This window comes from Gopherus flavomarginatus, chromosome 10 (genome assembly GCF_025201925.1).
Source record: "Gopherus flavomarginatus isolate rGopFla2 chromosome 10, rGopFla2.mat.asm, whole genome shotgun sequence".
NCBI lineage: Eukaryota > Metazoa > Chordata > Testudines > Testudinidae > Gopherus > Gopherus flavomarginatus.
In genome coordinates, this window is record NC_066626.1 from 42,401,808 (window position 1) to 42,419,266 (window position 17,459).

The 17,459-nt window shown below is 44.7% G+C and overlaps 2 protein-coding genes across 4 annotated transcripts in view; one reads left to right on the forward strand and one right to left on the reverse strand.

Moving 5' to 3' along the window:
• The window catches only part of HAT1 (histone acetyltransferase 1), a 47,438-nt gene extending 45,967 nt beyond the window's left edge, over positions 1-1,471 (reverse strand). The window contains exon 1 of the mRNA XM_050916724.1: positions 1,331-1,471. Coding sequence (XP_050772681.1) covers positions 1,331-1,337 — 7 coding nt within the window. The 5' untranslated portion in view covers positions 1,338-1,471. The remainder of the gene's footprint in view (positions 1-1,330) is intronic.
• Positions 1,472-12,933: 11,462 nt separating this feature from the next.
• The window catches only part of SLC25A12 (solute carrier family 25 member 12), an 86,180-nt gene continuing 81,654 nt past the window's right edge, over positions 12,934-17,459 (forward strand). Inside the window, exons 1-2 of one of the 3 annotated variants that reach the window (XM_050916718.1) lie at positions 12,934-13,026; positions 14,147-14,200. In XM_050916718.1, the coding sequence (XP_050772675.1) occupies positions 13,015-13,026; positions 14,147-14,200 (66 nt within the window). In that variant the 5' untranslated portion in view covers positions 12,934-13,014. Of the gene's footprint in view, positions 13,027-13,354; positions 13,653-14,146; positions 14,201-17,459 lie in introns of those variants that run through there. The other 2 variants (XM_050916717.1, XM_050916719.1) reach the window with 2 other exon arrangements.

Sequence of the window (17,459 nt, forward strand, 5' to 3'; positions counted from 1 at the left end):
AGACAGACCAGCCCTTAATATAATGTAATGTATAAAAAGACACCTTAAAAAAAAAAAAAAGAAAAAGTGTCATGCCTTCATGAAAGAGCATGAAGAAAAATGGGCACAAGTGCAACTGTTTTTCTTTTGCAAGTCACCACTAACCTTGAACTGAGCAGTTTAGCTGACAGAACTTCAGAAAAGTGCTTAACTCTCAAAGCATTCAATAATGTGCAAATAACTTCCAAACACTAGTTAATTTCTGATATCTACTTACCTACGCATCTTGCACATTTCTAGTGTGCCCATCATAGTATCCAGTCATATGCATTTGACCTTACATAGGACAATGAACTAAAACAAATGATGTTTCTGAACCAAATTATTTTTAGGCCACAGCTTTACAAAGTTTAAAAAGCAAATATTTGAAGTTCTCTAAAACCCATTTCATAAATCAGCTGAAGTTTGCACAAAGTATTTTCTTCTGATTTCAGGCCATCCATTTTAAGTTTCAATTGATAACTTTTTCCTGTATAAGTTAATGAGGAAAAAAATTTTTCAAACAGAATACTAGTTTTGCAGTTTAATTAGTTTCTGGGGATCTATAATATTAGCATAAACATGCTGGATGTCAAAGGAGAGTTAGCACTTGAAGGAAAAATTTGCTATTATCCTATCCAGACCATCTGTAAAGTTTTTGTTAATTGACTTTACAGGCTGCTGCGTGTATTTAAGGACTGGGAAGACTCCTGAATCTGGACATAGCTGACAGGCCTGAATGTATCCTTGGCCAGGGCCTATAGAGCAGAGCCACTGCGGACTGTGATCCCCTTGTTCTTCCCCAGAAGCAAGATGCAGCCGCTCCGTAAAAAGTCTCATCGGCTTGTAACGAGAGAGCCTTCAGGGCTCTGCTTCTCGGTGAGCGCGTCCCTTCCCACGCCCCCTTCCCACACCGCGGCCCGGATCCCCCCGCAGCGGCCCAGCCAGGCCGGGTCGCCGCGAGGGGAAAAACCACGAGCAGCAGGACACAGGGAGCCGCTTTCCGGGAGCCCCAGGCTCCAGAGACGGGGCAGGCGGCGTAACAGGAACTAGGCATCGCACCCCGGGGACCAGCAAAGGAGCCGCCGGCGGCGCCCCCAAGCACGGTGAGGGAGGACGGGGGAGCTGCCTGCCGCCCCCGGCGGGAAGCAGGAAGCCCCTCCCCGGCCGCGAGCAGCGGCCTGGGGGAGGCCCCTCTACTCCTGGGCCGTAGGACAGGCCCGAGGGAAAGCCGGGGTTCCTCCCTGGACCGCGCTTGGCGAAGCCACGACAGAGCCTCGGGCCACAGCTCGCTTCCGCCGCCGCAACTTACCCGCCATTTGGGAGCAGCGGCAGCAGCCAAGTCACCCGGACACAGACTGAATCAACCCGCGCGCCCACACACCGGACGTGAGAGCATAGCCACGCGCTTCCGCTCGCCGACTGCAACGGTGCACGAAAGGGAAAGGGAACGGGCGGCTATAGATAGTGCGCATGCTCTGTACGCTCCAACGTACGAACTCTCCCTGTTATTGGGAACTCTGTGTTTTTACGCAGTCAGCGACTCATTTGCATAACCCCGCCTCCCTCTAGTCTCCACAACCCCCTGCCCCCCACTTCAATTTCTCCAGCTCCCTGCCAGCCCAGAGCCTGCTGCCTATTCCGCGTGGCTCGGCCTGCTCCCAGCTCCTGCCTCTTTTGGTCCCTGTGGCTTCAGCCTCCTGCTCTCATCCTGAGCATCTTCAGCTCCCTGCTAGGAGACGTGCATGTACAGTAGGGTTACCAACTGTCTAATCCCACAAACCCAAACACTCCTGCCCCACCCCTTCCCCGAGGCCATGCCCCTACACCACCCCCTCCTGAGGCGCTGTCCCCATTCACTTCATCCTTCCTTTCTCTGTAGCTTGCTCTTCCTGATTCTCACTGGGCTGGGGCAGGGGGTTGGAGTGTGGGAGGGGGTGCAGGTTCTGGGAGAGAGTTTGGGTACAGAAGAGGCTCTGGGCTGAGGCCAAGGGGTTTGGAGTGCAGGAGGGGGTGTGGGAAGGGGCTCAGGACTGGGGCAGCGGGTTGGGGTGCAGGAGGGGTTTGGGGTGTGGGCTCTGGGAGGCAGTTTGGGCATGGGAGGGGGCTCAAGGCTCGGGTAAGGGGTTGGGGTGCGGGAAGGGGTGAGGAGTGCAGGCTCTGGCCAGTCAGTGTTTACCTCGGGCAGCTCCTGGAAGCAACCAGCATGTCTGGCTTCTAGGCTCGGGCACGCTCCCCCTGCCTTCAGGCACTGCCCCTTCAGCTCCCATTAGCTGCGGTTCCTGGCCAATGGAAGCTGCAGAGTCAGCACTTGAGATGGGGGTAGCACGCAGAGACCCCTGGCCGCCCCTGTGCCTAGAAGCCAGAGAGACATGCTGGTCATTTCTGGGAACTGCACGGAGCCAGAGCAGGTAGAGAGTCTGCCTTAGACCCGCCGCGCTGCCAACTGGACTTTTAGCAGCCTATTACAATCTCCCGGGTTTCAGTAGCCACCAGGAGATCGATTCCAATTCTGGGAGACTCCCAGATAATCTGAGAGAGTTGGCAACCCTAATGTACAATGAGTGCTCAGCCCTGTGCAACTTTGGTTTTGGCTGGAGATGCTGTAATACAAATATGGTGTCTAGCTGGTTCTGCCTCTTTGTGCCTGTCACTCCCTCAGGCTGTCTCCACACTTACACCAACATCCTAGTGTGTTTTCTTCCTCTCTCCCTGGCCTTCTCCAAACATGGTTCTCTCAATTCCCACTCTCTCCACCCTATCCCCTGTGATTTGGAACCTCTTTTTGATGCTCTTTGTTTTCTCCTTTCCTCTTTCTTGTTGTGGATGCCAGACTCCCCTTCCAATAACTTCTATTCTTAACAGTTTCACATCCTTCCACTAAGGCTACTTTTCTAGGCTGCTGATTCACTACCTTCTGTTCCTGTTCTGTAACTCTTGAGACATTCGTGAAATACATTACCTCCATGTCAATAATATTTTTTTTAAAAAGTGATGGCACATTTTTGCTATTATTTAATAGTTCTATATTCAAGACCTGCATATTCAGGTGAAAAAAAATTACTTAACACTCTGACCATGACAAATCTGTTAGCTACACCTCTGCCCCTTCCTGGTCTTTGAATGGACCCCCTCAGTTGTTAGGTCTCATGCCTTTACCTATCCTGGGGTTGAATTGCTTAGTTTTCCTACTCCTACACTGGATCCTAGGCTACAGTGTCCTGTGCATCAAGTCCTCAGATGGAACAGACATCTGTTATATGTGTTCCACCAAATCTTACTTGACTGAGTTTGGGCACCCGCAGTCTTCGTTTCAGCTGTCTGTGACCAGTGGTACACATTAATCAGACAAGTCTTCTTAAAATCAAAGTATTGTTTATTTTAGCAAAAGGAATAGAGCTTTTGGGGAAGAAAAAAGATTTTAATATAAAAAAGTATACACACGTCAATTCTTAACTAAAATCTTATCACCTTCTGATGGTAACCTAGTCAGGCCTAACTTCTTCAGGCACCCTCAGCGGGGTTGTCATAAACAGATAAGTAAGAGTTAATAGAAAAAAAGTGCTTCATATCTCTTTTGCCTGGAAAGGGTTAACAAGAACAGTGAGCCTGGCTGTCACCTGACCAGAGGACCAATCAGAGGACAGGATGCTTTCAAATCTTGAGGGAGGGAAGTTTTTGTGTGTGCTGTTAGTTTTTGGTTGTTGTTTACTCTGGGGGCTCAGAGGGATCAGACGTGCAACCAGGTTTCTCTCCAATCTCTCCGATACAGGCTCTTATAAGTTCAGACTAGTGAGTACTAGGTAGATAAAGCGAGTTAGGCTTATGGTTGTTTTCTTTATTTGCAAATGTGTATTTGGTTGGAAAGAGTTCAAATGTGTATTTGGCTGAAAGGAGTTCAAATTGGTATTTTGCTGAAAAGATTTTAATTTGTACTTGTATACTTAGGCTGGGAGGATATTCCCAGTGTCTATAGCTGACAGACCCTGTACCTATTCCATTTTTTTAAAATTTACAAAGATAATTTTTACTGTTTTTCTTTCTTTAATTAAAAGCTTTTCTTGTTTAAGAACCTGATTGTTTTTTTTTCTGGTGAGACCCCAGGGGACTGGGTCTGGATCCATCAGGGAATTGGTGGGGAGAAAGGAGGGAAGGGGGAGAGAGAGGTTATTTTCTCTCTGTGTTAGGATTACTTTCTCTCTCAGGGAGAGTCTGGGAGAGGGAAAGAGAAGGAAGGGGGAAGGTGGATTTTCCTCTCTGTTTTAAGATTCAAGGAGTTTGAATCACAGCGATCTTCCAGGGTAACCCAGGGAGGGGAAGTCTGGGAGAGGCAACGGTGAGGGAAAGGGTTTACTTTCCTTGTGTTAAGATCCAGAGGGTCTGGGTCTTGGGGGTCCCCAGGCAAGGTTTTGGGGGGACCAGAGTGTACCAGGCACTGAAATTCCTGGTTGGTGGCAGCGCTACAGGTTCTAAGCTGGTAATTGAGCTTAGAGGAATTCATGCTGGAGGAGCAAGCATCTCAGAGAGGTGATTAAGAAAAAGCAGAAAGCCTACAAGGAGTGGAAGAAGGGTGGGATTAGCAAGAAAAGCTATCTTAGTGAGGTCAGAACATGTAGGGATAAAGTGAGAAAGGCTAAAAGCCAAGTAGAGTTGGACCTTGCAAAGGGAATTAAAACCAATAGTAAAAGGTTCTATAGCCATATAAATAAGAAGAAAACAAAGAAAGAAGAAGTGGGACCGCTACACACTGAGGATGGAAAGGAGGTTAAGGATAACCTAGGCATGGCCCAATATCTAAATAAGTACTTTGCCTCAGTCTTTAATAAGGCTAATGGGGAGCTTAGGGGTAATGAAAGGATGACAAATGGGAATGAGGATATGGAGGTGGATATTACCACATCTGAGGTAGAAGCCATACTTGAACAGCTTAATGGGACAAAATCGGAGGGCCCGGACAATCTTCATCCGAGAATATTAAAGGAACTGGCGCATGAAATTGCAAGCCCGTTAGTGAGAATTTTTAATGAATCAGTAAACTCAGGGGTTGTACCGTATGACTGGAGAATTGCTAACGTAGTTCCTATCTTTAAGAAAGGGAGAAAGAGTGATCCGAGTAACTATAGGCCTGTTAGTTTGACATCTGTATTATGTAAGGTCTTGGAAAAAATTTTGAAGGAGAAAGTAGTTAAGGACATTGAGGTCAGTGGTAATTGGGACAAAGTACAACATGGTTTTACTAAAGATAGATCGTGCCAAACCAACCTGATCTCCTTTGAGAAGGTGACAGACTATTTAGACAAAGGAAATGCGGTAGACCTAATTTACCTCGATTTCAGTAAGGCATTTGACACGGTTCCACATGCGGAATTATTAGTCAAATTGGAAAAGATGGGGATCAATATGAGAATTGAAAGGTGGATAAGGAACTGGTTAAATGGGAGATTACACCGGGTCGTACTGAAGGGTGAACTGTCAGGCTGGAAGGAGGTTACTAGTGGAGTTCCTCAACGATCGGTTCTGGGACCAATCTTATTTAACCTTTTTATTACCGACCTTGGCACAAAAAGCGGGAATGTGCTAATAACGTTCGTGGATGACACAAAGCTGGGGGGTATTGCTAACACGGAGAAGGACCGGGATATCATACAGGAAGATCTGGACGACCTTGTAAACTGGAGTAATAGTAATAGGATGAAATTTAATAGTGAAAAGTGCAAGGTCATGCACTTAGGGATTAATAATAAGAACTTTAGATATAGATTGGGGACGCATCAGTTGGACGCAACAGAGGAGGAGAAGGACCTTGGGGTATTGGTAGATCACAGGATGACTATGAGCCGCCAATGTGATATGGCTGTTAAAAAAGCTAATGCGGTTTTAGGATGCATCAGGCGAGGTATTTCCAGCAAAGATAAGGAGGTGTTAGTACCGTTATATAAGGCGCTGGTGAGACCCCACCTGGAATACTGTGTGCAGTTCTGGTCTCCCATGTTTAAGAAGGATGAATTCAAACTGGAACAGGTTCAGAGACGGGCTACTAGGATGATCCGAGGAATGGAAAACCTGTCATATGAAAGGAGACTCAAAGAGCTCGGCTTGTTTAGTCTAGCCAAAAGAAGGCTGAGGGAGGATATGCTTGCTCTTTGTAAATATATCAGAGGGATTAATATTAGGGAGGGAGAGGAATTATTTAAGCTTAATACCAATGTAGATACAAGAACGAATGGGTATAAACTGGACACTAGGAAGTTTAGACTTGAAATTAGATGAAGGTTTCTAACCATAAGAGGAGTGAAGTTCTGGAACAGCCTTCCAAGGGGAGTAGTGGGGGCAAAAGACATATCTGGCTTTAAGATTAAGCTTGATAAGTTTATGGAAGGGATGGTATGATGGGAGAGCCTAATTTTGGCAATTGATCTTTAATTATCGCCTGATAAGTATGCCCAGTGGTTGGTGATGGGATGTTGGATGGGATGGGATCTGAGTTACTGCAGAGAATTCTTTTCTGAGTGCTGGCTGGTGAGTCTTGCCCACATGCTCAGGGTTTAGCTGATCGCCATATTTGGGGTCGGGAGGGAATTTTCCTCCAGGGCAGATTGGTAGAGGCCCTGGAGGTTTTTCACCTTCCCCTGCAGTGTGGGGCATGGGTCACTTGCTGGTGGATTCTCTGCAGCTTGAGGTCTTCAAACCACAATTTGAAGACTTCAATAACTCAGGCATAGGTTAGGGGTTTGTTATAGAAGTGGATGGGTAGGGTTCTGTGGCCTGCTTTGTGCATGGGGTCGGACTAGATGATCACATTGGTCCCTTCTGACCCTAGAATCTATGAATCATGCTGGTACCCCATCTCTTGGATGCTAAGGTTCAGAGTGGGGAATTATACCATGACAGCGGTGTTGTGTGTCTCAGTCAGGTTCCTCTGAACAACAATCCAGAGCTCTCCATTGCAACACCAGGGAGCTAGCTGGGTGGAAACTCATGTTCTTTCAATCTACTGCCAGAGTAGAAGAGACAGTTCATATGGACGCCCTTCGGTGCTCCTGCCCATGTCATTTCCACAACGTCAATGGCCATATTGGGACCCATGGGCACCATATAGACAACAATTTTCAAGAACCTCTAGTGTAACCCAGAGAGAAAGAGAAAGATGATCTATCTCATTCTCAGTAGCCAGACTTCCTGATCCTCAAGAGTAGATCTTTGAGGAACAGGAGGAGAGACAGACTAGACAAGGAAGCCACTCTGGTAATCAACATTTCCTCCTCATCTCCTGACAAGGCAGCCATGCCCCCACCTCAACAAAAGCAGATGACTTCAAGCAGTTTCAAGACCTCTTTAAGAGGGCAGTGGATTCCCTTTATATCCCACTTGAAGAAGTCAAAGAGTCACAGCAGAAACTACTTGACATCCTACAGACATTGCCATCAGCCATAATTACACTCCCCATAAACGAGGCGCTGCTTGATCCTGTGAAAACTATATGGCAGACACCAGCCGAATACCCCTGATGTGCAAAAGGACAGAATTATTAGGTGCCCTTTAAAGACATAGACTTTTTGTTTTCTCACCCATCCCCAAATTCACTGGTGGTTGACGCTGTTAACGAACATAACAGACAGCACTATGCTAAAATGACACCATATGACAAGGACTGGAAATGACTGGATTTATTTGGATGTAATTCATATTCTTCAGCAACCCTACAATTTAGGGTTGCTAACTATCAAGCCCTCATGGCAAAATATAACCACATCAATTATTCCAATTTAAATGCCTTTATTGAACATCTCCCATTGGATCAGAAAGAGTATGGATAGACCTGTTTGCCACAGCCAAGAACAAGAAATTTCCTCAATTCTGCTCCAGAGCAGACTTGGGTCACCAGTCTCTCGGGGATGCTTTTCTCCTCAGATGGAACAGACATCTCTTATATGTGTTTCCACCAGTTCCACTACTATCCAAAGTGATACTCAAGATAAAGAAAGAATCGGCCAGTGTTATTCTTATAGTTCCAGTGTGGCCAAGACAAACATGGTTTCCATACCTTTTTCAGATGGTGGTGTATCTGCCAATCACTCTCCACCCTGTTCCTCATTTTCTTTCTCAAGAAGCGGGCCAGATTAATCACCCAAATCTGCAAGTTCTCTGTATCAAAGCGTGGCTCCTTGATGGTTCCAAAGCTTAGAAATGAACTGTTCCGAGGATGTGACGGAAATACTGTAACATAGCAGAAAAATAATTACCACAGATTCATTCGAAAGTGGAAGAGATTCCAACTCTGTCGTGATGCATGACATGTTACCTCTACATCCTCTCCTTTACCAGTTGAGCTAGACTGCATCCTAGAATTAATGTGAGAGTGTCAAGGTTTCTTTCCCCACTCTGAACTTTAGGGTACAGATGTGGGGACCTGCATGGACACTTCTAAGCCTAATTACTAGCTTAGCTCTGGTATACTGCCACCACCCAGAATTCCAGTGTCTGGGGCACTCTCTGTTCCCCCAAAACTTCATCCCCTCCCTGGGTTGCCTTGAGGGACTTCACCAATTCCCTGGTGAACACAGATCCAAACCCCTTGGATCTTAAAACAAGGAGAAATTTACCATCCCCCTCCTTTCCCCCCACCAATCCCTGGTGAGTCCAGATCCAGTCCCCTTGGATCTTAAAACAAGGAAAAATCAATCAGGTTCTAAAAAGAAAGCTTTTAATTAAAGATAGAAAAGGTAAAAAGTATCTCTGTAAAATCAGGATGGAAAATGCTTTACAGGGTAATCAGATTCCTATAGCCCAGAGGCCCCCCCCTAGCTTTAGGTTCAAAGTTACAGCAAACAGAGGTAAAATCCTTCCAGCAAAAAGAAACATTTACAAGCTGAGGAAACAAAAATAAGACTAACGCCTTGCCTGGCTAATTACTTACAAGTTTGAAACATGAGAGACGGATTCAGAAAGGTTTGGAGAGCCTGGATGTATGTCTGGTCCCTCTTAGTCCCAAGAGCGAACAACAACAACACAAAGAGCACAAACAAAAGACTTCCCTCCACCAAGATTTGAAAGTATCTTGTCCCCCTATTGGTCCTCTGGTCAGGTATCAGCCAGGTTTACTGAGCTTCTTAACCCTTTACAGGTAAAAGAGACATTAACCCTTAACTATCTGTTTATGACAGAGGGAAAAAAATGTAATATGCCTCTATCGGGGCGGGCAATTTTTTTGGCCTGAGGGCCACATCAGGTTTCTGAAGTTGTATGCAGAGCCTCCCCAAACAGCCAGGCGTGGCCCAGTCCCCTTCCCCTATCCGACCCCACCGCTTCTCGCCCCCTGACGGTCCCCTCCGGACTCCTGTCCCATCCAACCCCCCCGTTCCCTATCCCCTGATGGCCTCTGGGACCCCTGCCTCATCCACACACACCCCCTGCTCCCTGTCCCCTGACTGCCCCTGGAACTCCTGCCCCTGACTGCCCCCCCGCTGCCCCATCCAACCCCCCCTCCTTCCTGACTGCCCCCCCAGTACCCCTGCCCCCATTCAATCTCACTGTTCCCCACCCTCTGACCACCCCAACTGCTATGCACACCCTGCCCCCTGACCACCACCCCAAACTCCCCTGCCCTCTATCCAACCTCCCCTGCTCCATGCCCCCTTACCGTGCTGCTTGGAGCACCAGTGGCTAGCAGCTACAGCCGTGCTGCCCAGAGCACCAGGACAGGCAGCCATGCTGCCTGGCTGGAGCCAGCCATGCCACCATGCAGCACAGAGCACCGGGTCAGGCCCCAGCTCTGCAGGTCCACTTCCCCAGGAGCTCGCAGCCCTGCCACCCAGAGCATTGCACTGGTGGCGGGACGAGCTGAGGCTGCAGGGGAAGGGGAACAGCAGCAAAGGGGCCGGGGGGTAGCCTCCCAGGCTAGGAGCACAGGGGCCAGGCAGGAGGGTGACGCGGGCTGGATGTGGCCCATGAACCATAGTTTTCTTACCGCTGGCCTACATCATTTTAATCTAAAACTATTATGCATTAATAATAATTGTATGGTTATAGCATGGCATCCCTACAGGGTGTAGTTTAGGTTGTTTGGGTGCCATACCTGGGTATTTCCATACCCGCGCATTTGGATTTCTTTTAAATTTATCAATTATCTATTCCCAATGGGATGGATTAGACAGTGTGGCCATCAGATCTTCACTGGGCCTTACAACTCTGGAGCCCTCACCCAGGCTTCCAATAACTTGAAATATATCCTGACTACTAACTAAAGATACAAGGCCTGATTCTCCTTTCATACTGCTTTTACACCAGGGAAGCTCCACTGTCATCTGTAGAGCTACTTCTGATTTAAAGTGGTGTAAGTGAGAGCAGAATCAGGCCCAAAAAATCATACTGTCGCAAGATCCTGAAAGACCTGTGACAGCAGATGTAGATGAGGGAAAAATGCCTTTCCCCTACAGCTGAAAAGGCATTTTTCCTTAGGAAAATAAAACAAATTTGGAGTTTGTAAGCCAAGTCATTTTAAAGATATGAACCACACATACAAAAATTAGGAAAATGTTTATAAGATGAAGAACAGGACTTTTTTTTTAAACCGCATACCTTAAAGAATATTCCCCAGAATGTTTTTAGTCTTCGCAGAAAAGCTCTATCCTGCCACGACATAAAGTATGTGAAATTTCAGAGGGATTATTAATTTCTTTTTGATAAACTGAAAGAGCAGGGAAGTTGAAATTTTGGCTTACCATAGGCTGCTAATTCCATATTAAATATATAGAGACTACCACAACTCCATGTGAACTCCTCTTTTTCCCATGCTAATAGTAAATGAAGAGCTAGATTGGTCTGGTAAATGAGGTATTTTGTGATCTGTGTGCTAATGGACAAATTCTCAAGAAGTCTTATTGGACTTCAAAGGCCCTGTACTCACCTACACCAGTAGATAATTTGGCACTATATTTGTGCAATTGACTGGGTAAAGAAGCATACATTGTCTGTATCTGGAATGGGGGATATTGCAACTCACATCATGAGGTTGCTATAGTGTGGTCCCAAGTCCACACAGGGAGGTATTCAACTCTTCTGCTATTAGCAGAAGTGGGAGGCATAGTGTATTTAAGTACTCTGATTAAGATTACCAGAAACCTTGTTAAAAGCCCTTGTGGCCCATTCATAGAGCCCTCACCATTGCTAACATCGATGGGGGAAGTTTTTAAAAATGTTTCTATAGTAGATAAGGCTTTAGGCTCTTTCTGTAGATCTAGGATGATATTGCTCTTCAAATAGCATATATATTGGTTGACTTTTGCAAGATTATCTCTGCTGCCAGCCAGTAAGTAGGTAAAATGTTAATGAACCATAAGTGGGCTAACAAAGTTCCACTCTAACATTCATAAAAATAAATCTACTTTTCCAGTTACCCTTATATCACAGCATAGGACCTATGGCTTTAGCACACTGTTTATAAACCCCCAGATGCCTAGCTACTGTAGTTGGAAGTATTTGTGTGGATCTTATCTGGGGTTAAAACAGCAACAGTCATATATTCTTTGCTAAGAACATAAGATATCTTGTTGGTCACTTTGAAATTTTTATATGGCAAAATAAAAAGTGCATTATTCTCAAACATTTGGTTCCCAAAGGCAGGTTGTGAACAAGTTGTCCAAACATAGTGCCACCGTCTCCCTCCTTGAGAATGAGTAACCTGCATATTTCTTTCAAGTTTAAAGAGAGGCAGGCAGCATTGCCTAGTATTTAAAGCACAGGATAGCTTCTAACCAGAAGCTTCTGAATTCCAATCACAACACCACTAATTACTTTGTGTCTCCATTTCCCCATCCATAAAGTGGGGATAATATTTATCTGTCTTGCATGGATCATGTTGCTAGGATTTATTAGTTTATGGGCCAAATATACCACTAGATGTAAACAGGTGTAATTACACTGGACTTCAATGGAGTTGCTGCATTTGGTTATGCCAGTAATGAATTTGTCCAGCATTTTACAGATATGAAATGCTACTAAATATAAGTACTAATTATAATTGCTGGAACTATATATGCAACATAATAACACTAATTAGAGCTGGCAAAAAGATTTTTTGAGGTATGGGGCAGTTTTTGTCAAAAGTTCAAGTGTTTTTTTTATCAGATCTACTTATACTGTGATTTGTATAGTGCCTTTAATAAGGATCTTCAAGCACTTTACAAACATTATTAAATAATTCATGCAACATGATGTGAGAGGGGCAATTTTACAGATGAAATATACAGGGGTTAGTGACTTGCTAAGTTATTGGTAGAGCCAGGAATATGACTCCCAGTCAGTCTTTTCTACCTAGTAGACCTTGCTTCCTCTGCACTGCATCTTGTTTAGATGTAAATGACCGTATAAGGTGTAAGGCAGTATAGAGTCAAACCCCTATAACAGTTCTCAGTCTGGGTGGGAGTCATGGACAGATGTCAGGTCAAGATTACCCTAACCTTTCTACATTGGTAGAAACAGAGGGGCATCCTGGGGTGGTCACTTTATAGAAAAGGGGGTTGCGAATGTAAAGGCTGAGAACCATTGATCCAGACCGCTGGATTTGGGAAAGGAGTCACACAAAGAGTTTGAGGTTGTGCACTAGTGGGCAAGATCCATCTCAAGGTCTTTGTAGCAAAGGCTGGCACCCTCCCCTCCCCTCCCCTGGACCCCCAGCATCTGGCTAGGTCAGTTTCCTCACAGCCCTGTCTGGCAGGCGCCAGGCGGTCACCACCCCAGGGCTAGGCACTCCTGCCTCGCTCGAGACCGCTGTCCTCCTCTGGGAGGTGCCTCACTCCGGCCACCCACCATCCTTGGGGACCGCTTAGTGGGGTCACAAAGTTCAGCCGCCCTCAGTCCCCCGCCTGCGGCCTGGCAGCACCACGGTCCCCGTCCCCGCCTGCCGGCGCTCATTAGCATAGGGCCGGGCTGCGGCGGCGCGGCTGGCTGGTGGTATCGCCGGGCTGGCAACTCCTCCTCCCCCTCCCCGCGCTCAGCATGGCGGTCAAGGTGACTCTGCTCCTCCGTCGCTTGTTGCATAAGGAGCCGGGTGTTGCGGGCGGCCAGTTCGGGGGCAGGCGGGGAGCCGGCGGCGGGGGCTGCTGCTCCTCTGTGGGCCTGATACCCGGCAGCGGCCCCCAGAGAGCAACGCTGGGGAAGGGGGCGATGGGGTGTGAGGGAGATGGGGGGAAGAGAGCGCCCCCCACCGCGGGACAAGGAGTGTGTGGGAGGGGAAGGGGGGAGAGCGCCCCTCGGGGGGCAGGGGCAAGTAGTGGGAAGGAAGGGAGGAGCTTTGGGGGGAAAGGGTCCTGTGGTGGGGGATGGGAGGGAGCAGCTGTGGATGGAAAGGTCCTGTGGTGGGGGCAGGGAGCAGCTTTGGGTTAAGGGTCTGTTGTGGGCAGTGTGGGGATGAGAGCAGTTCTGGGGAGGTATTGAGGGTGAATAGAGTAGCTCTTTGGGAAGATGGGAGTTTTCCAGCAGGAGCTTGCAGAGGAGTCCTCAGCTGGGGGAGCACAGTTGAGGTCAGGGAATTTTCAGAACAATGCATCTCACTTGGAAAAATATTGATGATTCTTGTGCATGTTTGTTATTCTGTTGCACTTAGTCAAGCCAAAGGTGTAAAATGTGTTTGCTTAGTGAGTTTTTAGCCTACAAGTGTAGCCTGGATGCTGGCGCATGTGCTTGAACTTTTCAGTGTCCCAAGATCTTCCCAATTGTTTGTCTGAACTAGAGAGTGGTCATGTTTTAATTCAAGTTAACTAAGACAATTATAAATGCAAATGGAGACACTTCACAAGTGTTAGCAATTTACTGCAACTTCTTCTGCTAAGGACAATTTCTACCATTTGGAGCACTGGAGATACTGTTGCTCCTGACATTTGGGCCTGTTTCACTGTCTCCCTTGTTCTCAGACAACAGTTACTGAGTTTGACAGCTATCACTACTCCCTGAATTGTTTTAAAGTTAAGCAATGAAAACTTTGATTGTAATGTTTGGGATTCTGTTTATCAGTTAGATAAGAGAGCTGACATTTATTACCCTTATCAGCATAGATTGCATGAGGATTCCCTACGCTACAAGTCAATTGCCTAGCTAGTAAAGCATTAACTTTAATTTCTTGACTTTACAGGTGCAAACAACCAAAAGAGCGGATCCCAATGAGCTACGGAACATATTTTTGCAGGTAAACTGATTCATTTGATTGACAGTTATTTCAAAGTATGCCTTCACTACCAATGTTAAAGCGCTCCCATGGCTGTGTAGTTGCGGCACCAGTGCTGGAGGAGAGCTCTCCCAGTGCTGTAAAAAACCATCTCCACGAGGGGAGTAGCTACCAGTGCTGGGAGTGTGGCTCCCCAGCGCTGGTGCACTGTCTGCACTGCCACTTTATAGTGCTGAAACTTGCATTGCTCATGGGGGTATTTTTTCACATTCTTGTGCGAGAACATTTCAGAGCTGTAAAGTGGCAGTGTAGACAAGGCCTAACCGTTGATATGCCAGGGAGGGGTGGTTGCTTTGGGGAATGGTTACTATGGTGGGGCGGTTGCTATGGGAGAGCGGTTGGTACACCGCTACCTCGATATAACGCCACCCGATATAACACTAATTTGTATATAATGCGGTAAAGCAGTGCTCCCGGGAAGCGAGGCTGCGCACTCCGGTGAATCAAAGCAAGTTCAATATAACATGGTTTCACCTATAACGTGGTAAGATTTTTTGGCTCCCAAGAACAGCGTTATATCGAGGTAGAGGTGTGTGTCAAAGTATGTGACACACATTTTATGTCACCCTCAGATCTTTAAAGTTCACATTGTTTATATTGTATGTCTAAAGGCCCTTTTAGGTTTGAATGGTATTAAGGTAAACTGATACTGAAACAGGTTATTGCTTAATATTTCTTTCCTTCAAATATTTTTGAAATAGTTACAACATTTCCTCTATAGCACAAAAACAAAACCCCAAACCCTAAGCTGCATTATTTTTTTAAGTTACACTTTTCAAGATAATAAAAAGCCCTACCTTGAAAGTGGTTTTCTACTGTAGATCTTACCTTAAGGATTTTCCTGATTCTCTTACAAAAATGTTGTACTATAGCTAAGAGTCGTAAAAAAATCTACACCTCAGCTTGCTCTGTGTGTGTAAGTACTAATCTGTTTACATCATGTCACTTTCTTAGTGTAAGGTACCCAAATTGGTATGTTTATACTGAATTACTGGAAGCTTTTTTTCCCCTCCTCTCTGATTTCTCTCAAGCCGTCAGAAAGATAATTCTAAAAGGAAAACACAAAATTATGAAAGTAAGATTTTGTAACAAGATTGATGTGATCAAATGTGGGGCAGTGTCTTTGGTCCTAGATTGTGTCCCTTAATATTTTAAATATCTTTCCATGTAAAAATATTTCCCTTACATTCAGAAATTCTCAAGTAAAACACTTTAGCTAGAATACAGGAAATGAAAGTAATTTTAAATTAAGGAGTTCCACTGGAAATAAGACCGTAATAACACAAGTCACCTTTATGTCTCCCTTGACATGTGACCTTTGATGCTGTATTGTCAAGTTCCCAGATGTGATAAGCAGCCAAGAGACCCTTTTGGCTGAGAGAACTGATTATATCTAACCACCACATTTTTTGGTTAACTTGAATACAGGGGTGGGTGCTAAAAATTGCAATGTTATATTCAAATGATTCTGTCTGATTTTTTAACACCTGATATACCATGTAAATTCCCTTCCCCCAGCATAAAAGCATAAACTGAAGGTGTAGTATTTAGTCTTAAAGAATAAAATAGTTTAAGTATTAATTTATTGAAGTACAAATGAATATTAGATATCTAAAAGCTGTTTTATTGGCTTCTGGACTTCTGGTAGTTAGGCCGTCAAACAAAGATTTTGCAAGTCATGCACAAGACTTGAAACATGACTGGGTTGTTTTCTGACATTTGACGTATTTAACTTTTTGCATGCTCTGATTCTGTTCAACTGGAATGCTCTGTATAATATGGAGCATATGTGATTCTTGTCTTACGTTTTGTTTTGAAGTAGGAGTTTTTTGTTGCTGAAATGAAGTAAATTATTTGAAGTCATGTATGTAGTAGTTTTATCCTTACGGGATGCTAAATCTGTAAGTTCTCGATATGAAGTTAAATATTTTACTGGCAGGTAGGCAGTTTGTTGTTTTTAAAAAGTCTTAATTCCACAAGTTCTACAACAGATATGCTTTGTTTTGTGCGCATGAGAAATGAAGATGTAATGGCTGCCATATTACTTTTCTTGCATATCTGAAACTTGCAATAAAAAAGCTATAGGAACTTAAACATTTTAAATTGTACTAATATTTAGAGGTACATCAAATTAAGAAAAAGTTGCAGGCATAGAGAGACATCTTCTTGTGTTTCTTTTTGATAATTTGGCAAATTACACAAGTTTGAAATCCCGTTCGTGCTATGTTGGTAGGTTATAAATAAACTTACTGTATTTATAATTTTTTTATCACAACAGAAACCCTCCAGACAAAAACGAATAGAACTTTGTTGAGTAATAGTGTTACAAGACATTTCATAGGTCAGATATGTCGTGCTCTTTGCTGAGAGTGCAAGTCTGTTCCATGTTGTTCAGCTAAAGGGCGTGCATTCCTGCCTAAATTTGGCTTCCCTTGAAAATAGACACAAGTAATGTTGAGAATCATGAAGTGGAATAGAGTTCATGTGTTCACCTTGCACTGTGGTACAGGGTGTCCTTATCCTTCCTCCTGTTCGCATGATACATTCTACTAAATGTTACCATCCAATTCACGTGAATATATTAGTGTGTATGCTGTGCCTATATTATCAGAATTTCTGAAGCTTGGTGTAAGATTTTATTATTTAAATTATTAAAGTGTTAGCAGAAAATATTTTTATTTTTAGAGTACAAAAGCTTAAAGGAACAAAACAAAGGAGAAGTTGAAATGGAGAGCAGGAGGGACACAGATCTCTTTAGGACAGTGTTTATCTAATTTCTTGGTGAGCCTCCATTTTTTTTCCTAGAGGAGATGTAGTTAAATGTGGGAAGTATCTGGTTGAATGAGTCCCTGTCACTTGAACCCAAAATGGAACTCAACTAGCAAGAAAGAAAAAGGAACATGTTACCCTTTTCCATTTATTAAAAATGCAGTACCATTTTTTCCTTTAAAAGTCCATTTTCTCAAATCCATTGCACCTGATTTAATGAGAATGATGAGAGGAATACCTGTGAATTTTTTCTTCTGTAAAGGATAAAGTTTGGAGGGCTAGAGGAAATATTATTTTAGGCTGAAAACCAATGTGATGACATCTAACTGTATGTTAAAAAGACAGACTGTAGTTAGCTTAGACATGTTATGTTGTGGTGGTAGAAAACAAGATGTTTGAATTAATCAAATGCTCAGTTTTGAATGATCCTTTTTATGTGTGATAAGAATTC